At 53.7% G+C, this 23,742-nt stretch overlaps 1 protein-coding gene and 1 pseudogene across 1 annotated transcript; one reads left to right on the forward strand and one right to left on the reverse strand.

The window, feature by feature from the left end:
* Positions 1–318: 318 nt before the first annotated feature.
* Positions 319–3,385, reverse strand: LOC128949418 (serine/threonine-protein kinase pim-1-like; annotated as a pseudogene).
* A 17,608-nt stretch (positions 3,386–20,993) lies between these two features.
* Positions 20,994–21,917, forward strand: LOC128949419 (olfactory receptor 14J1-like). Its single transcript, XM_054294280.1, has one exon. The coding sequence runs from the start codon at positions 20,994–20,996 to the stop codon at positions 21,915–21,917; it is 924 nt and encodes a 307-aa protein (XP_054150255.1).
* Positions 21,918–23,742: the final 1,825 nt, after the last annotated feature.

A 23,742-nucleotide genomic window follows, 5' to 3' on the forward strand; every position in this document is an offset into this window, starting at 1 on the left:
CCAGGATGGTGTTCCCAGCTCCAGGATGGTGTTCCCAGCTCCACGTCCTGCTCTAGAAGAACACGCCAGCTGTGCCTCAGCTTGCGGGGACATCACGATGCCATTGAGCTGCAGGGCGACGTTTCCCCTGTCCCAGTCCATGGCACCTTCACCGCACTGCCACCACTTCTCCAATAGGACAGGCAGCACGGAGCAGTTCCCTCCACAGCTCGTGGGGACCAGCGGAAGCATCTCCTTGGCTGCACTCTCTCCTCCGCGCCGCGGCTGCAGGGAAACACTCCGGGGTTTTCTTCCAGCGCCATGAGTCATGTGCCGCTGCTACTTGCTGGGCTCCTGGATCCTACTGTGCACAGGGATGCATCTCTGCTGTCTCCTGGTACAGGCAGGGCTCCTGCAGCCAAGAATGCTCAAAAAGGTCCTCCAGTGATGGCCTGTCTGTGAGGCTCATGCAGAAACACCACCTGATGAGGTGCTGGCCCTCTGCGGAGAGAAACCAGAAACCGCCGCTCAGCGGGACAAGGCTCCTGTCCATGCTCTCCCACATTCCACAGTACCCAGGACACACCAGGAGTGCTCAGAGCTGCACCCAAAAGCTTTCTATCGATCCTCTCTTGCGGAGGACACCAGCACAGAGGCACAGGTGCCATCTCCTCCAGCTAAGCCCAGGAGATCCACCTCCTCACCAGCTGCAAGAGCAGGACACTTATGTGCCAGCTGCCCCTCCCAACCCCGTTCTTCCCCTCGTGCCTTGAAGGCACATCCCCACCTTGAGACACCCGTGGCGGGAAGAAGAGCTGGCCCCGGACAATGTCCTCGTTTGTGGGGAAAGGAAGGTGCCCTCAGACCAGCTCATAGAGCAGGATACCCAGGGGCCAGAGGGTGGCTGGCTGGCCATGGGAGCAGCCAAAAAGGATCCACTCCGGTGGGCTGTACTCCGGCGTTCCTATGGGACACGGGGGCAGCTCATCAGGCCCACGCTGCTCCCTCCCTCCCAGCCAGCTCCCGTTCCACAATAGCCAGCCCCTGCCCTGCCAAAAAGCAACTTGGCTGCAGCTGGCTGAAGAAGGATTCCCCCTCCTTCCCTCCCTCCTTCCCTCCCTCTTCCAGCAAAGGGGGAACCTCTGCTGCCCGGCTGGGGCTTTGGGCTCACCTGACATCCGGGTGTAGAACGTGTCCTGGAGGATCGTGCTGCAGCCAAAGTTGATGAGCTTTGCCTCACCTGTAGCCAGGTGACGAGGAGGTTCTCAGCCTTGATGTGGCAGTGCAGGACGCCGCACCTGCTGCAGCGCCGCACGGCCTCCGGCACCTGGCGGAGCAGACCCCACGCGACGGGCTCCGTCAGGAACCGCCGCTCGTGCAGGAAGTACCAGAGGTCCTGACAGCGCTGCGGACGCTCCATGAGCAGCACGAAGCCCTCGGGCACCTCAAACTGGTCCAGGAGCTGCACGATGCCGCGGAAGCCAGGCTGCGACACCTTCCACAGCAGCGCCGGTTCCAGGGGCAAAAGGGCGCCCTTGCGCTGCGGGGGTGCTGGGATTCATAAAATTAGAGGGTTTTTAGAAAAGTGGTTAAAAAGGCAGGCTTTTGACAGTAGAATTGTGAACATTGCTAATACAGCGAAAAGTTTTCTAAGCAGTAGAGCAGACGTGAGAAATAGCACAATAGACTTCTGTAATCTGTCTTTATAGATTGTAACAAGGTTATTTAATGGATATCTTTAGAAGGTTAGTATGAATGAGTCTCTGTGCTTTGTCTCTCATGAATGAGCTATTGTGTTAACTACCATTACGTGTGTTTCATATGATTGGATAGAATTTTTGTCAATATGTTTTGCTCTATGTGTCATTAGCTGAAACCTAGGCTGAGATGGCTTTATGCTGTGCTGTAATGTAACACCCCCTTGGCATTTCCTTTGGATCAGAGAGCTGTTAACATAATCTGTCTCCATTGTCCTAACAATGTACTGAGACTGATGTGTTGAATAAATAGCTCACGACACTGGTTCGGATGCCCCATCTCATTCATGAATGTATATAGTGGCCAGTGGCACGGGGGGGGGACCGCGATGCCGCCAGCGGGGCCGATGCTGCGCCGCGCCTCGGGCAGCCCCTGCCCGGCCCCGCCGCGGCTTGCCATGGCCCGGCCCGGGGCACTGCGCGGCCCCCGCTCACTCCACGCTCGCTGCCCTCACAGCGTTCCGGCTGCCGCCCTGCTGGGCCTCACCTCAGCCCCGCCCGGCACGCCCCGCCGGCTCCTCCCGCTGGCCCCGCTCACTCACCAGCCGCGCCCACTCCGAGATGCGCTCCCGGGACACTCGCTTGATGGCCACCTGCGAGCCAAGGCCAGCGGCGGACTTAAGATCACGCTTTGGTAAGAGTGTATAAGCGGGAGAACACGCAGAATAAAAAAACCCTTTTTCTTCTTGGACCCTGATCACGTGTGTATGTCACGTCCGGCCTAATGGTGACAGTTGCCCCATCTCTGGGTCAAGAAACAAGTATTGTCTGAGTGGTAACTTGTCAACAAACTGAGAAAGAAATTAGTACCTGGGCATGCAGATTTCTGAAGGGAGGAAAGAAAAGCGTTGACAAGAATAAGCCTGAGTTTTAAATGCCTGAAACACTCAAAAATAACATGTTTTGGGATATTGTACCATATGTTACACAGAGTTCAAGCAAACCACAACTCATTAGTATCTGGACTTCATTGCCCACTATACTTAGAAATGTTGCTTGAAGGCACTTTGTGTCAAAGATCCAGTTCCTGTAGGTCACTGAAGATGTAGATCAAAATCCTACCAAACATCCATGTCCAAACCAGCAAGAGTGAGACTTTTGTCCTTGGCAGTAGTTCCCAGGTGCTCCTGGAAATCCCCAGGCTTAGACACAAAGATGTGTATTCAACAGAGGGAGAGAAGCATCATGCTTAGTTCTAACTGCGATCTTTGCTAGCAGATCTTACTAGCAGGTAATAAATTCCATTTGTTCTGTTCTTAGCCAGAGCCAAGGTGGGAATCAAAGTCTAGATCACAGGAGAAGATCACAGGAGTCTCAGCTTTTCCAGAAGAGGAAAAATACAAAAATACAAAGGATAGTAAATTTGTGTTGGGTTTACAGGGTTTTTTACAGATCGACAGACAAGTGATGAAGCTTAAAAGATGACAGCAAAGGAAAATCAACAGATATGCTGAAACTGAGTGAAGAGGAAGGAGACTTCAAATTCACTGAAAAGCTGCACAGAAAGCTTCTCTACTTTTTGCAGCTGCTTCAAGTTTGAAATGACAAACTCTAGCAGCACTTCCAACTTCTTTTTATTAATTCTACAATAAAGACAATCCAAACTGTGTACTCCTGCTTACAGTATGAAGTAAAGCACAGGAAGCCATTAGAGTAAGAAAAATTGTGTTTAGAAGGCTGAGGCAGCCTTAGGGGTAGGAGGAATGGGGAGGCGTGGAAATCAGGCCCGTGGGCACCATTCAAGGAGCATCCAGGCCCTGAGCAGTCCCTCACAGTGGCTATCCCAGCAGATGGAGTCCAAATGGAGCCCCAGCTGGGTGGGAAAAGTGCCGGGCTGGTGAGCCGTGATTAGCAGGGGCTCCTCCAATAAATTGCTCCCTGACAGGTGTGATATGCTGTGGGTGTGTGCCCAACAGCTGGCAACAGCAGGCTGGCCCTGATGTGGGAAAAGGCCAAGGAGGCAGCAGAGTGGGAATGGGGCTCTGCAGGAGGCCCGGGTGGTTGCATACACCCGTGGGGGATGAAGCTGGCCCAGATGAGCCCTGGGGCTCTGGGCTGAAAAGTGGGGAAAAGAGAAACAGGGAGGAAGGGCCAGATGCTGCTGTGAGAATGCCATTCCATACCACAGGTGACATAGTGAGAGGAGGGTGGGAACCAAATGGTGATTGCTGCTGATCACCCTGACATCTTCAAGACAAGAGGCCCAGAAAGGACTTCACATCTGCCTCCTAGTGTTGTCCTGAATGTGAGCTCATCTCCTGGCATTCATTACCCGGAAGCCTCACAGCTTCCCACGGGCATTCCATGTTACGGATATGAACGAGGCCAAACTTTCTCCAGAGAAAGAGGTTCTCGTTTATTAAAATAGCTACAAGGAACGGAGTGCCCAGGATAAGCCCAGGCACTCACACAGCAAGCCAAAAACTAAAACAGTGCGCTCACCCCAAGTGCACTGGGTTCTCCCAAACAACAAGTACCCTAAAAGAAGAAGAACCCTAACCCAAATGAACTCCCCACATTTATACTCCCCTTGAGTCCAGGATTGGTGCATTTTGGATCCTCATGATGATTGGTCCACTTCCAGGCTTCTCATTGGTCTTTACCACTGCTCATTCTGGACCAATCGTTTCTGCAGGGCTTCGAATGATTGGTCAGATCTTTCATCCAATCTCTCTTCGACCTTTCCTTGCCCCATCAGACCCCTGTTTCACCAAACCCTGGACCCTTCTAGCACATTCTTATAAGCCCCCCCCCTTTAACATAATACAAATAATATAACATAATTAATACAATATAATTGAACTATATCCTATTTTAACTTAATTTAACTTTTACCTATAACATTCCACACTTCAGGTAAGCAAAGCTGCTTACCTCACTATGTTCTTTGGGCCTCTGAAAGGGACTGTCCACTCAGCTACAGCCTGGCAAGGAAGGAAGTCTTACAACACTCTGGATATTTTACACTTTTATTGGCACTCGGGCTGAAACAAAGTATCCCCTCACTACTTCTCCATCTTCATCCTTCTGTCCTGCAGGTGGCCTCTTCAGGCTGACAGCTTGGAGCGCCTGCAGGCTCCAGTTGGGCTGCAGCCCAGCTTTTCCTCTCACAGCTTCATTCTTATTATGACAGTTCTTTCATTTCTACTTAAAAGCTTCCCTAAATTAACAACACTCTATTCTAAGCTAAACAATCTTTTATTATCTAAGCTATCTATGTTCCATAATCCTTAAAAGTTGATCCCTGTATTTCCTAAATTCCTCCTACAGGGGAGATGCATGGCAACAGTGCGAGGAGGTGAGCGGGGGGGCACAGAGCATCTATGCCTGCACCTTCCAGCCCAAGGCTGGCAGTGCCATTTCTGTCCTGGTGAATGTCACCAGGACCCACATGCTGCCCACACTCAGCTACTTCAAGGAGCCCTTTTGGCTGCACCAGGCCGGTGAGTCCCAGTGCCACCACAGCCCCTGCCTGGCTCACAGGGGACACAGTGTCCCGTGTCCCGTTTCACAGGAGCGACAAATGCCTATCCCCAACACCAGCAGTGCTCACAGATGCCCCACAGCTTGTGCAGGCAACAGTGTCGCTGGGCCGGCTGAGCCTGCAGTGGCTGCCGCCCCTGGAGCTGCTGGCAGAGCAGCTGGACTACCAGGTCCGCTATGCCATGGAGAACAGCCATGACTGGAAGGTAAGGCCTGCCCAGGATACCCCGAGCAGCGCTGCCCCCCTCCGCTGCTGACACATGGCAGGTGCGGGGTCGGGCCAAGCGGGACCCGCCCCTTGGTGCCAGCCCACAGCAGCCATGCTCCAGCTCGGCTCTGCCGCGCAGGTCCTGCAGGTTCCCCGAGCAGCGAGGAAAGAGGTCCTGGACCTGCGGCCAGGCTCCCGCTACCCTGCGCAGGTGCGGGCCCAGCCCAGCGGGCCGTGGTACCGGGGCAGCTGGAGCGCCGGGTCCAAACCCGTTGTGGTTGATGCCGTGGCCAATGCAGGTAAGGGGCAGGGCTGGAGGCTGCGGCCGCAGGAGCCACACGGCTGACGGCAAGAGGCGGAGAGTGCTGGAAATGGGGAAGGGAGCACGGGGCAGGGGGCTGCGAGGGGCTCAGAGATGGTGGGTCTGGGAAGGGCTACAGTTCCGGCGTTCGTCCACCGATGCAGGCTGGCTCATCCCCAGTGTTACAGTGGTGCCGCTGCTCTTCTCAGCAGTGCTCCTGGGGCTGCGCTGCACCTTCCCCTCCCTCTACAGATAAAGGGCTGTACCGGGGGGCAGGCGGGGAGGTCCAGCACCAAGCCTGGGCACCTTGCACGGGGCATTAGGGCACCTCAAGTCTGAGGGTAAATTCGATGCCCCTTCCTCCGTACCCAGCAATGTGAAGCAGAAACTCTGGCCGCCCGTTTCTGACCTGCACCATGCTCTGGGCAGCTTCCTCCAGGAAAGCAGCAAGCACGGCCAGGTGAGTGGATGGGCAGGGCGGCTCAGCTGCTCCCGGGGGCAGCTCGAAGGGCAGCCCCTACCCCGTCCACTCCGTGTTTCCCCCCAGGCCAGCGCCTTCAACAAGCAGCCGCCGGAGGAGGCCGTCCTGCCCTGCCTGCTGGAGGTGCTGCCTGGTCCGCGGCGTGAGGCGGGCCCGCCGCCGGAGCACGCCGGGGGCCGCCTGTCCAGCACCGACATCGCCAGCCAGTCCTACCTGCTCATGAGTGGCTGGGAGCCGCGGGCAGCCACGACCGCCTGCACCCCGCCATAAACTCCTGCTGCCCCCGAGCCCCCGCCTGGTCCCTCCTGCGCCGCCCCGCCCCCGGCCCGGATCGCCCCGCCCCAGCAAGAACGCCCCGCCCTGGTCCCGCCCCCTGTCCCGCCCGGTCCCGCCCCTGGTCCCGCCCCCTCACTGCACGCGCGGAGCGCCCTGCCCCGTCCCGCGGCTCAGCCAATCGCGTTGCGTCGCGCGGCCGTCGCCGGGCAGCGCGCAGCCGTTGGGTGTGAAGCGGCCAGTGGGGCCCCGTCCGCCCGCCGTTTAAAATGCTCTGGGGCGGGCGAGCGGCGGCGGCGCCGCGGAGGTGAGTGTGCCACAGGGACGGAGAGGCGGCCTGGAGGCGCAGTCCCGAGCGGGGAGGCTGTGGTGAGGCGGGCAGGGGAAGGGAGAATGTCGCTTATCGGAGGGAGCCCCAAAGAGCGGCTGGAAGGGATGCCGGCTGATCAAGGACCCCAGAGGAGCGGAGGGTGAGCGTATCGGCTGATGGAGTGTCCCGAGGAGCGGCTGGGGAGAGTGGGGGTGTCTGTTGGTGAGGAGGAGCGGCCGGAGCGGTTGCACAGTCCGGTGGTGGGGAGGCCGGCGGGGCCTGTCGGAGTAGGCTCAGCCCGGCCGGTGGGCACGGCTAACGCCGCCCGCCCGCAGGACCATGGCGCAGTTCCTGTTCGAGGCGGACGTGCACGGGCTGCTGAAGCTGGACACGCTGATCCCGAACGCGCCGCCTGCGCGATGGCAGCGCAAAGCCAAGGAGAGCGGCCCCGGGCCAAGTCCCGTCGGCGTGTCGCCCATGAAGCCGGCCAATCGCTCCCACAGCTCCAGCAAGACGCCGTCCAAGACACCCGGTGAGCGCCGGCCACCAGCGGCAGAGGTTGAGTGCGGGAGCCTCGCCCAGGCTGCTTGTCCGCAGCCATGGGGCTCTGGGCTCCCTGCTACGCTGCCCTACCGGCTGCTGCTCAGGCAGGAGGAGGTGGGCTGTGCTCCTGACTGCCACCCACCTCCTTGCCAGCATGAGGGGCAGAGCTCTGAGCACTGGGGCTGGCGAGCTGCTGTTCGCCCAGCTGAGCCTTGCTGGCACAGCTGTATGCTAGGACGAGTGTGGGCGGGACTGTCAGCTGACAGCTTTACATCCTGTGAGCATTTTTGTATCTTCCCCTTATCTCTGGACTCTGGAATTGTTTCACTAGACCCAAGGAGTTGCACCACACAGTCCCCAACCAACTTGGTGTCAGGGAGGAAAATATAAGTTAGTTGTGACTGGGTGGCATGAGACCTCAGAGTCCTACTTGTCTGGTGGGTGTGATGTGGAAGAGTGTTGGGTTTGCTCCTGTGAAAGCTCTAATACAGGCTGTTAAATAGCTGTAAGACAATATTAGCATATGTGAATGCAGGTAAATCTGGATCCAAAATTCAAAGCTACCCCACAAAGGCTGGGGGGGATCGCTACATTCCCAACCGCAGCACTATGCAGATGGAGACGGCAAATTTCCTCCTAACCAAAGAGAATGACCCTGCTGAGGATTCCCCTACCAAGAAGGTGAGCATGTTGCTAAGTTACAATTACTTCAACAACCGCTACTCCTTCCTGCCCCTTTACAGAGCAGTAAACTATAGGTTCTATCAAGTGGGCACACGGGACTGACAAGTCCCAGCCATCACTACTTGCAGCTCTGGGCTTCAAGACGCTAGGATGAGATTGAAGCTGTAGAGACTGCCATGCACTCCAAGCCTATGCTGCTTCTGGTAGCAAAATTTAGCTTTTGACTAATGAGGCTTTAAAATGTAGCAGGCAACAAAAACACAAAGCTGTGAGCCTATGCAAAGTGAAACTGCTGGTGGCAGCTATTCTAGGACAATGTCTCCACAGGGAACACTTCTGGAATGTTTTACACTGTGTTCTGAAATCTGTTTATGGAGTATTTGGTCGCTTTGTGGCTGTGGCTTTTCCCACTGGCAATGACACTGAATTTGCCATTGTGTGAAAATGTGAGGAGGACGATGTATGAAAGTCTGAGGAAAAACTGCTTTGACCTGCCTCTGTGTGACTGACCCTTGCAGCACAGTCAAACATCTTCAGATTCTAAGAGAAGGGGACTTAGGTGTCTGTTTAAATTGCAGTGTGGGAGTTGTTTTAATTGCATTGCACTGAGGGTGATTTTGCAACAGAAAGCCTGGGAAGTGAATCTGAATGGTTTTGATGTATAAGAGGCAAAGATCCTCCACCTCAGAGGAAAACCACAGAATGCTCCAGAAGGTATGATACAGGGTCTGTATGGGCTGAAGCAGCAGGAGAGATCAGGTCAGGGGAACAGCAACACAGAGGCTCTGTGTGTGGTCACAGGAGAAATCGACTGGTTTCTGAGAGCTGTACAGGCTGGAGTCTCCTTTCTTAAAGTTCCTGAGGTCGAGAGAGGGCATAACAGTTACAGTGAATTTATTTAGCAAAATTGTTATGACTGCCAGTTGGTCACCTGTTACAGGGCTTGCAAGGGTCTTCAGGGTGGAGAGACGAGAATCTTGACCTCATGTTCAGAAGGCTTGATTTATTATTTTATGATATATATTACATTATTATTATACTAAAAGAAATAGAAGGAAAGTTCTCAGAAGCTAGCTAAGCTAAGAATAGAAAAAGAATGAATAAACAAAGGGCTGTGTCTCAGCAGAGAGTGAGACACAGCTCTGCCGTGAGTGGTCAGTAAATCCAAACATCCACAGGAGACCAATCACACATCCACGTGCTGCATTCCACAGCAGCAGATAACCATTGTTTACATTTTGTTGCTAGGCCCCAGCTTCTCAGAAGGGGGAAAAATCCTAAAGAAAGGCTTTTTATGAATAGATGTCGGTGACAGTCACCTGTACTGCAGGTTCCAAACCTTCATGAAGTCTGTAAGAGCATCAAACTCTCTGCTGTGCACTTTCTAGCTTAAACTGCAACTAAATATAATGGGATTCAAAAACCCAAGTGTTTGTTAAATTTGTTTCCATGAATGAGGAAATTGTAGCTCATCCCTGTTCAGCAGTTCATACTGCCAGTGATTTTAGTGCACTGCAGGCTTGTGAGTGTTTCTCTTAGGACTTTCTTTTCACTCCAAGGGATTCTTAGTTGGGTGAGCAGCACTCAGCTGGGAGGAAACCAACTCAGGTTAACAAACCTGTTCCCCTGCACACAGGCTATCAGAATAACCTGAAAGTGCTCTACAGTCAGAAAATGGATTCAGCAGGAAGAAGAGCAGATATATTCCCTCAAAGTCAGACCAGGTCTTGGATGCACCAGAGATCTGCGACAACTACTGCAAGTAGGCTACAGGGTTGAGTGCTGGGCATCCAGAACATTCTGCACTGGATTGCTGTTCCTAGGACAGTGTAACTGGGCTGTCTGTATTATTTTGTGTACCCAGGCTAGCACAGACCACTTCTGGAGTGTCCCTGTGTGGCCTTACAGGGACAGTGGTCTAGGGCACTGTGCAGATGCCTTGGAGCAGGGTACCTGGCCCCAGCAGCTGGGCACAGTGACACTCAGAAGGCTGCCCCTCGCCCGTACGTGTGTGTGTGCACATGTGCACCCACACCTGCTGCAGCAGCACCGGTGAAGGGCAGGGCTCTCTAGCCAAGCATGGTGTGACCTGCATTGCTCTTTCAAATTGTAGATCTGAATCTCATAGACTGGAGCTCCCAGAACTTCCTGGCAGTGGCTCTGGACAACACTTTATCTGTGGAATCACGCTACTAGGGAGATTATCCCCCTGCTGCAGATGGAGCATCCAGATGTTTACATTTCCTCTGTGTCATGGATTAAAGATGGAGACTACCTTGCTGTTGGCACAAGTAGTGCTGAGGTTCAGGTGAATGCAGGAGTAAAACTAGAGGTGTTTTGTAGGGATTGACAGAACTGGGGACAAAACCTTGGCTGACAGAGGAAGGATGCCATGCACCTGACTTGTCTTCCCTGGTGTGGGGTGGAACTGCCCAGTGTGCAAGGCAGGGTTTGGTTTGGGGGTTTTCTGATAAGTAGCGTTACCTTCTGTGCTATAGTCAAGAGATACACACTTTCTCTGTTCCCTTACTGAGAAAGCTGAATGCCAGAGCCTGTGCAGTGAGGTTCCTAGGGCATAGAAACAGGATTGGGTTTCTTCTGAAGAACTTTTTGCTTTGCCTCTCCAGCTATGGGACGTTGAGCAGCAGAAACGTTTCCGAACCATTACCAGCCATTGTGTCCGTGTGGGAACCCTCAGCTGGAACAGCTACATCCTCTCCAGGTAAAGCAGTGGGTCAAGGGCAGTTTCCAGCTGTTGCAAACTTCTATCCCTCAATCTATGTGTGGCATGGGTTAGGGATGGCAGAGAGAAGTTTGTCCTGGCTTGGGCCCCTCAGCCTTACCTGTTGGGGCTGTGAGGGGAAGGCCTCTTTCCTGCATTGCAATTTGTGCTGAAGTTGTAAAGAGCTTGTGTGGGTGCTTCACTCACACCAACAGACCTGTGTTGCTGGTAACACTGGTTGAAACCCAGTGGCAGGTATAGCAGTCTTGCAACAACAAAAATGGATTTGGGTGAAAATGTGCAGCCTGACCCTGCAAGCCTTCTCTTCTCTCTGCAGTGGTGCACGGACTGGGCACATCCATCACCACGATGTCCGAGTGGCTGAGCATCACGTGGCCACCCTTGCTGGCCACACACAGGAGGTGTGCGGACTCAAATGGTCTCTGGATGGCCGCTACCTGGCCAGTGGTGGCAATGACAGTCTGGCGAACGTCTGGCCATGCACCCAAGGTGGGGGTGGCAACTTTTCTCCTGTACAGACCTTCACTCAGCACCAGGGTGCTGTCAAGGTGAGCACAGAGCTGCCAGAGGGCGGATATGTGTGTGCAAGGCAGGCATGCAGCACTGGCTGGGTGCAGGTTGCCTCTTGAATGTTTTAAAATGAACTCTCCTCTCTCAGGCTATGGTGTGGTGCCCATGGCAGATGAATGTTCTAGCCACTGGAGGTGGCGCTAGTGACAGACATATCCGCATCTGGAACGTGTGTTCTGGCGCCTGCCTCAGTGCTGTTGATACCCGTTCCCAGGTGAGAGATGAACATCAGCTTGGAGACAAACACCTTCTGGCAGCACACCTACACAGAGCTGCTGGCTCCTCAGGCCCAGAGGCACAGGGAAGGAGGGGGACCATGCTCGCCTCCGAGTGGTGAGCATCAGCACATGCACCTTGTCTCACCTGTGTTACTGCCTCTTTGCAGGTCTCTTCTATCCTATGGTCAACAAACTACAAGGAGCTCATTTCAGGCCATGGCTTTGCACAGAACCAGCTGGTTATATGGAAGTATCCAACAATGACCAAGGTTGCAGAGCTGCAAGGTAGGTGGACAGGGCCTGGGGGGGGGGGGGGGGGGGGCTGTTAGAGGTTGAAGACAGCTGCACTCCTTGGTTTGAGCCTGCAGCATCACTGATACAGGACAGTATCCGGGGCCATGCTGCTAGGAGTAAGGCATGCCCACGGGGCTGTGGAAGAGATACCATTGATCCAAGTGTATGCTTGGGGTCTGAAATCATGCTGCCACAGCCAGTGGGGAGACAGCTATGCAAGCTGGCAGGGCTCATGGGAACATACAGGAGTAAATGTGCATGTGCTGATCAGCTCAGCCCTGATTGCACATTCCTTCTCCTCCTCAGGTCATACTGATAGAATCTTGAACCTGACCATGAGCCCTGATGGTACAGCAGTGGCCTCAGCAGCTGCTGATGAAACACTGCGGATCTGGCGCTGTTTTGAGATAGACCCCATAAAGAAGAAGGAGAAGGTGACACCTGCAGGGATTCTCTGGTGCTGGAAAGCCCTTGAGGGGCATATGGGGAGCCATTATGGGTCCCTTTGGGGCACAGAACGTGACGGGACTAGTAGGGGTGGAACTGGGTTATGCTGGAGCTCTGGGGTCGCGGGGCATGTTGGAGATGGTGGCCCGGCTATAAAGACGCTCTACGGTGCGCAGAGTCTCGGCTGCAATGGCGCTCAGTGGGTGCCGCGGTGCATGATGGGCACTGTAGTCCCGAAAGGACCCATTGCTCGCTGTCATCGTCACCAGCCTATTCCATCATTCCAGAGGCTGGTCCATCACAGCGGATATCATAAATCTACTCAGTGCCTTCTTCTTGGCCAGGTGTCTGTAAGGTTGTTTTGGCAATGAGTACCATTGTCTCATTAAATTCTTTCATGGGGCACGGTGTGCCCATAGCACTCGTTTCGAATCCCAGGACAGTGTCCCAGGCAGTGACATTGGACACAGGGTCTGTCCGCAGTCATGCAGTGGTTGTTCTCACCACCACAGGCACGTGGCACTTGCCGGGGTGGGTTTGGGATATAGTCAGTCTGCCAGACCTCCCCATACTTGTATTCCAGCCCTCGTGAGCAAAACACTCCCTGTGAGAAATGCCCTAAATAGGTTTTTGTTTTGGGAGGTCAAAAACTCTTTAATTTGATATTTCTGAGCTCAAATCCTCCCTTAATGAGTGTTTCTCAGCTCCCTAAATAGGTGTTTCAAACACCAAAATATCCTTAAATGGGTGTTTCTAAGCCCAAAATCTGTCTAAATTGTTGTTTCTGAGCTCAAAATATCCCTAAATTGCTTTCTTTGAGACTTGATGCTCCCTATTTTTTAAATTTTTATTTTTCCAGAGCTAGAAACCTCCCAAAATCGGTGTTTTGGAGCCCCAAAGCCCCCAAAATTGCACTTTCTCGGTTCCAAAGCTCCTGAAATCGCCGTTATGGCCCCGAGGCTGCTGAAATAGATTAGATTTCTAAGCCACGAAGTTCCCAAAATCAGTGTTGCAGAGCTCTGACGCCACTAACTCAAGCCCTGTGCCCTGTCTGCCATCAGCCCCTGGGGTTCATCCCAGCGCTCCCGGTGCCCTCCCGGGGCATTCCCGGTGCCCTCGGAGGCTCCAGGAGCACGGAGGGGCCGCTGGCTGCGCACATTTCCCACCCCAGCCAAGGAACCGCCCCCAATCGGGGCATTTTTCACTTTCCCTTTCCAGGCTGAGAACTGATTTACGAGAAATTAGTGTAAAACCGAGAAAGGAACTGTGGAGGGAGAGGGAGGAGCCCGTGGGGGTGGGAACGGGGGTAGGCAGGGTGAGATATAACCGGGATGAGGAGCCCCCGGTACTCACACCCCAGCACGGAGCGGCTTCTGCCCAGCCTTGTCCCAGGTAGGTGCCAGCCCCCCTCTCCTTCTGCTCCTGAAATTGATGCTTCTCAGCCCAAAAGTTCCTGAAGTCGCTGCTTTGGAGCTCCAAAGCTTCCTAAATGGGGACTACAGAGCCCAAAATCGGTTTAAATTGGTTCTTTAGAGCCCAAAAGCTCTCTAAATTGTTCTTGCTGATCTGAAAATATCCCCAAATCAATCTCCCTGATTTCCAGATCTCCCGATGTGTTTTTTTCTCAGGCTTGAACTCCCCAAATCAGGATTTTGTAGGCCAGCAAGTCCCTAAATTGGTGTTTCTCAACCCCAGTGCTGCCTGAAGTTTGGGTTTGTTCAGAGCCCAAAATCTCTCTAAATCAGTGTTTGGGACTCCAAAGCTCTCTAAATCACTGAGTCCCAGGGATCCCAAACTTGCAGTTTCTTAGCCCAAATGCTCCTTAATGGGAGTTTCTGAACCCCTGAGAACCCAAAATTGCTTGTTTTGATCTCAGAAGCTGCCTACATCTATTTTTCGGAGCCAAACCCATCCGTGGGTGGTTTGGAAGGCTGTGCCTGAGTGCTGGTGGAATGCAGTGGAACTGGAGAGGCTCTGCCAGAGGAGGGTCAGGGAGGATGAGGATGGGAGGTGTGAAGGGCAGTTGGGATACCTGGAGAGCCTCAACAGGATGGGCAAAGGCTGAATTGTGTGAGTTGAGTGAGCAGTGGAGGGTCAGAAAGGGGGGACGCTGCCTTGGCAGCTCAGAAACCCCCTGATCATCAGGGAGAGTGGGCGGAAGAGCTCTGGGGGCAGCCTGGAGGGTCTCAGGCCAGTGAGCAGGTTCCCATGGGAATGGCAGCTGCCCTGGCATCCATGGCCAGGCAAAGCAAAGGGCCCCAGCAGCGCGGGGATCCGGGAGCGATGGCTCAGCAGAGCTGCGTGGCGGGTGAATGTGGGGTGCTCACGGGGAGCTGCTCCTGCCCCACAGGGAAGGGCTGGCCAGGGATGAGCTCCTCAGTGCCAGCCTGGGCTGTCACAGCCGGGAAATAGCGGGGTCCAGGCACCGAGGGGCAGGAACTGAGGCCGGCACCAGAGCACAGAGCTCCAGAGGAGGCGGCTTTGATGGGCTGAACCAGGTGGTGGCCGGGCCAGCAGCTCCAGAGGTTTCCCGCCCCACGGGCTCCTCCCTCTCCCCCAGCGGCTCCTTTCTCGGTTTGACGCTGATTTCCCGTAAATGCCTGTCAGGAAATCTGAGAGGGGGCAGGAATGGTCTCTCCAAGAGCCAGGAGTAAAGCACGCCTCTCCTGAGGCTCTCGGCTGAACTGAGCGAGCTCCAGGGTGAAAAGGCAGCACTGGGAGGTGGAGCACACGGGCCAGCAGCCAAGCAAGGCAGCAGCACCCGCGGCTGTGTGAGCAGGAGCCCAGCCAGGGGAAGGGCTGACCCCCCGGCCCAGCACATTCACACCACACCTGCCCAGCCACAGGGGCCTGTGGCACTCAGGAACCACTGCCCTGGGGTCACTGGGGTGGCAATCCTCCTCCAGCTGTCCTTCAGTCCTGGTGGGATTTCCTTAAGAATATCGGCGTCTGCAGCAACAAAGCCAACAACAAAAGTGTGACCCTGCCCAAACAGAGCTGTCTGCAGCAGAGCAATCAGCAATCTGCAGCCGCCCCTGTGGGCAAGGCCAGTGCAATCACTGTTGGCCATGCACAGCAGTGCCACCCCCTCCTCTCAAGGCTTCCCGGGCAGTGACCATCCCTGGGCTGGGCACTGCTGAGGGCCCTCAAGTGCTGAGTCCAGTTCTGCCACAGGGGATTGAGTGTGAAAAGCTCCCTGGACCATCCTGGGGCCTTCACTGGGCTTTGCTGAGGCCTGAAGGAGCCCTGCTGCCCTCCAGGGCCCCCAGGGCTTTCAGTGTCTTTGTCTCATCAAGGCCCTGCTGTGCTGCAGAGAGTGGGGGAAGTCAGGAAGGGTTGGAGGGAGACCACAAAGTTAATATTTCATAGAATTCCCATTCAAAGTCCATTGTCCCTTCCCACCCACTGTCTACAGACAAAGAGAAAAAATCATCAATTCAGGCCTTACTTATTTATTTAATAGTTATTTTGTCTGACACCAAAAATTGTTGCTGTGACTTTTGCTACACATTAAATGGGAGAAAAGTAAAAAGTAAGTAGCATATTGATTAGGCACAGCCTGAATGCCATGAATACATTATGGAAGATTTGTTTGTTTCTTTCATCTTGGCTGATTAGAAAAATTTTTAGTCTGAATATATAATGAATAATTATTTCATGGAGTGAGTATAACTTAATACTACAAATTATAAAAATGAAAACAGTAGCTCACCTTAGCACCCCAGACAACGCATAATGAGATTTCACCACCACTCGTACAATCCTCCAGGCTTTAGCTCAAATACTGGTACTAATGTTGTATTTGATTCAATGCATAATTCAAAAAGTCTAATTTATTGGGCCTCTGTTGGCAGACCAGACTCTGTTGGTCTCTGGGTGACAGAGCCATCACTGGCAATGCAGAAGTGAAAGTTTCTTCCTTTTCTCTTTTTTTTTTTTTTTCTGGCCATACTTTTTCTTTCTCCTCTCTCCCTCCCCTTCATTTTGTTTTTCCTTCTCCTCCCCTCTCCTGTCTTTCCCCCTTAATTTTTCCCCCTCCAAGCTCCAACTTTAGCTCAGGATTGCAGCTATGGCCCTGTATAAAATATTTTTTCTGTCTAAAGCAGTTCTCAGGGCTCATTCTAAATATGAGACAGAGACAGAGAGAACAAATTGTCTCTGACTGTGAGAAGTGGGGTGACCCATCCCTGGAAGCACAACCATCTTTCCATGAGAGGTGGTCTGAGCTAATGTCTGTGTTCATCAGTTATCAATGGCAGAGGCACATCCAGGACAGCTCCACGTGCACATCATCTCCTCAGTGTTACTGCTTGAGAAGCCATCTTGCTATTGCTCTGCTTTCAGGAGAAAACCCCTCAAACTCTGAGCATTTTATGCCATTTCTATGCTTTCCCTCCTTTCAGACCAGAGCAAAAAGGAGGAGATGGAGCAGGGTTCAATCCTGGGAAAGCACCCCTTGCATTTCCTGTCTGATGCTTTCAGATCGACCTGTGGGACAGCCATAGGCGCCCTGGGGCTGTGACTTCTCTTGGGTTCCTGCTGGCATTTCTCTATTTCTAATCCTCAGTGGAGCTCTTTTCCTCACCCAGGTCTATCCTCCCCTTGAACACCAGGAAAGCTTTCTTGACATGCAGCAGCTTTGGCAAGGGGCTCCTTAATTCAGTCCGGGTCCTCCTCCTTCTCTGGAACACGACCAAAGAAAACAGAAAGTCACAAGGAGCAGACAGCCCAGGGAAACGAAGTGCAAGAAAGAGGGAGAGGTGCCCTGAGCAGGCCTTTCCTCACTCCTGAGCAGTCCCTGTTTCTGCCTTCACCTCATCCCTGCTGCTCTGGTGGATGTGCTCAGGAGGGACAGGTGGCTTTGTTGGAAGGGTCAGCAGGACCCTGCTTTCTGCAGCCAGCTTACAGAAGAGGATATTTGGGAAACTTCCCAGTCTGACCCTTCCCAAGGCTCTCTGGCCGTCACACTCCAGCCACCAGAGGTGTTCAGTGTTGGGAGGAGCCCCTCCACAGCAGTGGCTGCAGTGCCCCAATGGGCCCTGCTGGACTCCCCACACCCTGCCCCTGTGTCCTCCCTGGTTCCAGCCCAGGTTTCCCAGAGCAGTCTCAGCTGTTTGATTCCATAAAGCCATTTATTCCCAGTGCAGTGACACAGGAACAGCCTGAGCTGTTCCCCCAGCAAGGGAGCCCCTCAGTTTTATCCCCTCACAGTCTGCATGCCCAAGGTTCGAGTCTGGCTCTTCCTCCCGGGCCCTCAGCTCCTGCTGGGTCTCTTGGTGTCCCTTCCCCAGAAGTGCCACCACTCTTGCTGCCCTTTGTTGGGCTCTGTTGGCCATTCACGAGCTCTTGTCTGGGGCTCCCACCTGGAGCTCGGCTTGCATCAGGCACTGCAGCTGCCCCAGGCACCTGCACCAGGTGTGTTCACAGCCAGGAGAGGGGAGAGTGGGAGTGAGGTGGTTTCAGTTTTGTCTTTGTTACCCGGCTTGCTGCTGTACTGGGAATTGCTGAGAAGGCAAAGCAATTGTCCCGAAGTCAAGTCAGTTTGCCCATGGTGGCAGCTGCAGAGGGATGTCCCAGGCTTTATGTGAGCTCTTCAGTTGTATTTTTTCCTCCTGTCCAGTTGAGGAGGGGGAGTGAGAGAAGTTTGGTGGGCAAGTGGCAGCCATCCAAGGTCACTTGTCCTTTCTCCATAGATTTCTTCATAGCTGGTTAGGATACCCTCCAGGATTTGAGTCTGAAGGAATGGAAAATGGTCCCTTTCCTTTGTGGAAAATTGTGGCTGGGGTTGAACAGCAGGTTCTGCACTCTGCAAAAGCAGAAGGCCTTAATTTTGGAAGATGATGTATGTGTCTGTGAGAATTCTCAGAGCTCCAGGGCAGACAAGATGGGTTAGGGACCAGCTGGGAATACAACAGAACATCTTACCAACTGCATTATCTTCTCCAGTGCTGTGCCCACCACAGAGCTTTTTGCCCCTCTTTTCCCCTGCATTGCAGAGTGAACCTTGAGAACAGGATGTGGGAGACAAGAAACAAGGACATGGCTGAATTTCTTGGTAAGAGCCATATTCTGTTTAGACAGTGATGGAAGGGAAAACCAGTAAATTAAAACCCTTAGTAGGTCAGAGGTTCGAGTAGTATAAAAGATATATGTGTCCCAAAAAAGCTCTTCAATGCATTTTTTAAATCCTTAGGAAATATCAAAGTGGTATTTTCCTATATTCATCTTTTTCATTTTTCTTTTTCTTCTCATGTGAACCTACTGGCCACAAAAAAAAAAAAAAAAAAAAAAAAAACCAACAAACCAAAAACAAAAAAAAAAAACCAAAAAAAAAAACCAAACCAAACCAAACCAAAAAACCAAACAAACAAACAAACAAAAACCCCCCAAAAAAAAAAAAAGAATTCACAGCAGCATGTCCAAGGAAGCCAATTTGAGTCCATAAGTAAGAGTGGACTCATGGATCCCATTGCTCTTGTCTGTGGCCATCCTTGGGAACCCATGGGAGGGGATGGGATGGGAAGTGTTATCCCTGAGAGAAGTGAGACAAGTGGAGGTCTCTCCCCTGAGCACGTTGCCTGCGGAACCCCTTCCAGAGCACAGCAGAAGGCCTGGCCTTTGGGGTGGGATCAGTTTGGTCAGAGGGGTGACCTCCTTTAACCAGAGACACGTCCTACGCTAGCAGGGGGTGTTGCTGAGAAGGGCTTTGAGGGTCAGGCTGAAATGAATGTGCCAAGAGACAGTGAAGGGGCCTGAGAAGTCTCTCCCCACTCCTGGTGTGAGGCAGAAGAGTCTCACCCACCCTCTCGTGGGTGGCTGAGCTGTGGTGGGACTGGGGCACCTGTGTGGTGCCTGAGTGCTGTGGCAGCTGAGGCAGCTCCCTGGCCCAGGAGAGCCTCAGTGGGCCCGAGGGTCAGGAACCTTCCAGCACTGCTGAGGGGCTCCTGGTCCACAGGAGCTCACAGCTCCTGGGCCAGCTGTGGGATGTGTTCTGCCCCAGAACCTGCTCAGTGCAGTCCTGGAGTTCCTTGGGGAAAGGTCCTTGTTAAATGTCCTGATTTTCTTTTTTATTTTCATATGTATCTGATTTCCAGAAACAGCATGGGATATAGCTGAGGAGCACATAGAAGTGATATTCAATGCAATCGGTAAGTGTGCTGGATCCCATTGCTCTTGTCTGTGGCCATCCTTTGGAACCGATGGGATGGGATGGGATGGGATGTGTTATCCCTGAGAGATGTGAGGCCAGTGGAGGTCTCTCCCCTGAGCACGTTGCCTGCAGAACCCCTTCCAGAGCACACCAGAAGGCCTGGCCTTTGGGGTAGGATCAGTTTGGTCAGAGGGGTGACCTTCTTTCACCAGAGACACATTCTACTCTAGCATGGGTGTAGCGGCACAGGTTTAGATGGTGGTTGCTTCTACCTATATCTATTCCCAATAAGCATCTCCTGTGGAAAGGCCACTTGGGTTGGCATTCAGGCAAAGCAGTCAAGTCCACACACCACACTCACCACCACTAGCTCAGCAAAGAAAGGCAGAAGGGCCTTTTTGTATGGTCAGTTCCAGTGAGGTTTATTGTGGCACACTGAAGGGAAACCAGGGGCAAAAAGACCTGGCCCTGTGCTGTGCACACTCTTAAGTATGGGGGGGCACGGGGGTGGTACAAAGGGCAGGGCAAAGGGCATTGACCTTAAGGGAAGACGGGGCCAGCCACCAGGGGTGCCAAACCAATGAGGAAACAGGGAAAGGAGCTCTCAGCCTGCCTGGCAGCTCCCCATGGATGCTGCAGGGGAGAAGTTGGGGGTGGAAGGAGCCACCCCCATCAGGGCAGATTCCTCCTGCTCTGGAGATGGTGCTGCATGGCCAGGGCTGCTCTCAGCTTTCTTCTAAAGGGAAGGGAAAGGGGCTGTCAGCTTTGTCTGTGTCACTGACACTCCTGCGCTGTCACCCTCGGCATCAGCAGATGGGTCTCAGATCTCCCTCAGAGTCTCCTAAGCCTCCTCTCCCTACAGACAGCAGCAGCAGCACCTTGGCTTGCAGCATCTCTGTCTGGCCTGCCCTTAAGGCCCTGCTGCCAGGGAGATGCCCCTGGGCAGTGCCCTGTGCTGGGAGGGGGCTGCAGGGCAGAGCTGAGTCCCCAGGGCTGGGCTGGGCTCTGGCAGCATTGGCAGGGACAAGGCTTGGGTAAAGAAAAACAGCTCCCAATAGGCACAACTCCAGGCAGCAGAGAGCCAGACCAATCCTTTGCATCCCTCTATGTCCCGCTGCATAGAGAGAGAGAGAAGAGTTGGAGAGATTGATTTTGAAACTGGAATCTTCAAAAAAAGCCACGTTATTTTTAAGTGCAGTTTTAAATTGGTACATCCTGTATTAGAGCGAGGGGAAATGAGCAAAGGGCACCTGTGTTGGCCCAGCAGGTCTGAGTGCACTGGGGCACAGGGAGCCCTCTTTTCCATCTGGCCTCCCCAGTGTTCAGCCTGAGAGCAATGCTAAGAACAGGAGTTCTGTCCCTTCTAAAAAGCACACAGTTACTTTGTAGCCCAAAGCTACACTGAAAAAAAAAAAGGTAAATGAAATTTCCCCAGAGAAAGAGAAGCAATTTTGAGTGCCTGTGAAAGAAAATAGCATAGGATGTACTCAAGGTACTTTGTCCAAATTGTCAATGTTGTCTTTGAACAGCTCAAAATGTCCAGAATTAAGGAATGTCCAACAGCAGCTCCATCAGGCACTTCCTCCTGCTGGCATTGGCAGACACGCCGCAGCTGCAGCTCCTGCACTTCTGCCTCTTGCTGGGCATCTCCCTGGCTGCCCTCCTGGGCAACGGCCTCATCATCAGCGCCGTAGCCTGCGGCCACCACCTGCACACGCCCATGTTCTTCTTCCTGCTCAACCTGGCCCTCAGCGACCTGGGCTCCATCTGCACCACTGTCCCCAAAGCCATGCACAATTCCCTCTGGGACAACAGGGACATCTCATACTCAGGATGTGCTGCACAGGTGTTTTTCTTTGCCTTTTTCATGTCAGCAGAGTTTTGTCACCTGACCATCATGTGCTATGACCGCTACGTGTCCATCTGCAAACCCCTGCACTACGGGACCCTCCTGGGCAGCAGAGCTTGTGCCCACATGGCAGCAGCTGCCTGGGCCAGTGCCTTTCTCAATGCTCTACTGCAAACAGCCAATACATTTTCCCTGCCCCTGTGCCATGGAAATGCCCTGGGCCAGTTCTTCTGTGAGATGCCCCAGATCCTCAAGCTCTCCTGCTCCAAATCCTACCTCAGGGAACTTGGGCTTATTGTGCTAAGTGTTCTTCTATTTTTTGCTTGTTTTGTGTTCATTGTTTTCTCCTATGTGCAGATCTTCAGGGCTGTGCTGAGGATCCCCTCTGAGCAGGGACGGCACAAAGCCTTCTCCACCTGCTTCCCTCACCTGGCCGTGCTCTCCCTGTTTATCAGCACTGCCTTTTTTGCCTACCTGAAGCCGCCCTCCATCTCCTCCCCATCCCTGGATCTGGCCCTGTCAGTTCTGTACTTGGTGGTGCCTCCAGCCCTGAACCCCCTCATCTACAGCCTGAGAAACCAGAAGCTCAAGGATGCCCCGAGGAAAATGATGACTAGCTGCTTTTGAGAGGCAAAAAATGGCCTGTTTTCTTTTGCATAGCTTTTGGAATGGAACTCATGACAGGCCCAACAGGCCTTCCTGGGTCTTTGGTAGGGGTCAGTGGGGTTTTTAGTCATAATGTTGTACTTGATGAAGTTATTTAATCACCATCTAATTCACTGTCTTTCTCTTGAATTTGACCCACAAGCTCTGTAAACCAGGGATTGGGCTATCGCTACATTTGAAGAAAAGAAGCTTCCTTGCAGTGCCTGTTTTATCTGGAATTCCAACTCTGAGCCCTGTGTGAAGTTAGGGGGAAGAATGGGAAAAGAGTCCCAGCAGAGCAGCATGGCCAGGGAGCAGCAGGGATTGGTCCTTTGAGAGCTGCTCTGCCCAACTGCACCCTGTCCTTGCCAGCCCTGCTGTGGCTGTAAGGCCGGAGCGCTCTGGCAGCTTGGTCACTGTCCTGCTGCGTGTCCCTGCTGTGGCCACAGGCAGGGCCAGGCCATGGGCACTGCTGGGACACAGCTGGGCTCCAGCACAGCAGCTCCAGCAGCAAAGGGCATCTCCTGAGGGCAGGGCAGGGAGGCTTTGCTCCCCTCCAGAGCTCTGTCAGCAATGTGCCCCAGGAATGCCCTGGCACAGCAAAGCCCAGTGCCTGGGGCAGGGGGTGAGTGTGCAGGGGGGGCTCACAGCAGTGTCCTGGCACAGCCAGAGCTCCTGACATGGACCTGGGGCAGCTGCAGAGCAGGGCCTGGGCTGTGTCTCTGTTCTGGGACAGCCTGGGAAGGTGCCCCAGGGCAATTGTCCCACACCAGCCCCTGCAACCACCATTGCCAGCACTGGCCTCTCCCCACCTGCAGGAGGTTGTTTGTCCCTGCACGGAGGGACACCAAGTGACCAGGCCAGCAGGCCATGTTTGCTCTGTGCTGAGGAGATCGCAGCAGTACATCGTGTGTGTGTGTGGGGAGATGAACCCCAGTGGGCACAAACACCATCAGCAGCACCCAGGGCTGGCACAATTCCAGTGGCACAAACAGTGCCTTGAGGCCACTTCACTCTGAGAGTAACGTCCTCTGGGAAAACCCCTGAATTCTTTGCTGGGTTGTGGTTAGGACTGCATAGAGAAAAATATCCCAGGCAGGGAGGCTCCAGGAAAAAATGCTCAGGGCAGTCATGGAGTGCACAGAGAGACACTGAATAGAGTGAGGGTCTGTGGGGAGAAATCAGAGCTGCCTCCCTTCTGAACCAGCCCGAAGACCTGGACAGGGCTGTGCTGTGTTCTGGGCACTGACCTGGAACTGAGGGATGTGGAAAAGGCCTTTGGTGTCAGGGCTGTTGAGAAGGCTGGGCAGTGTCCCTGTGGGACCTCTCTCAAACCCCTTGGAAAGGCCAGAGCCATCCCAGAGGGTCCTGGGCACTTGGGAAGGGTAGACATGGAACCAGTCTGCACACAGGGCAGGGACGGGGACTGGGAGAGTCACAGCCTGCTCAGGCTCAGCAGGGAAGGGGATGTGGCAAATCCTCCTGCAGCCATTCCAGGCACTGGCAGGACAGGGCAGGGACTGCAGAACCCACGTGGGAGGGAACAGAAGGGGATGTTGTGTGCCCAGAGTTCAGCCAGGCCTGGGACGGGGTCTGCTGTGGTCTCCTCAGAGCCAGACTGGAGAGAGCTGGGCTGAAGGAGTGGAACATGGGCTGGGTGGGAATTTGGCCGAACAATGAGGGTCAAATGTCATCCATGGTACAGAGTCCTCTTGGAAGCCACGCCCTGGTGACATCCCTCAGTGGCCAGCCCTTGGCCACCACTGTGGAATATTTCTATTGTCTCTACAATGCCATGCAATATACT

Source organism: Melozone crissalis, unplaced genomic scaffold (assembly GCF_028551555.1).
Source record: "Melozone crissalis strain CALT ecotype California unplaced genomic scaffold, PUWL_Pcris_2 ptg000231l_1, whole genome shotgun sequence".
Lineage (NCBI taxonomy): Eukaryota > Metazoa > Chordata > Aves > Passeriformes > Passerellidae > Melozone > Melozone crissalis.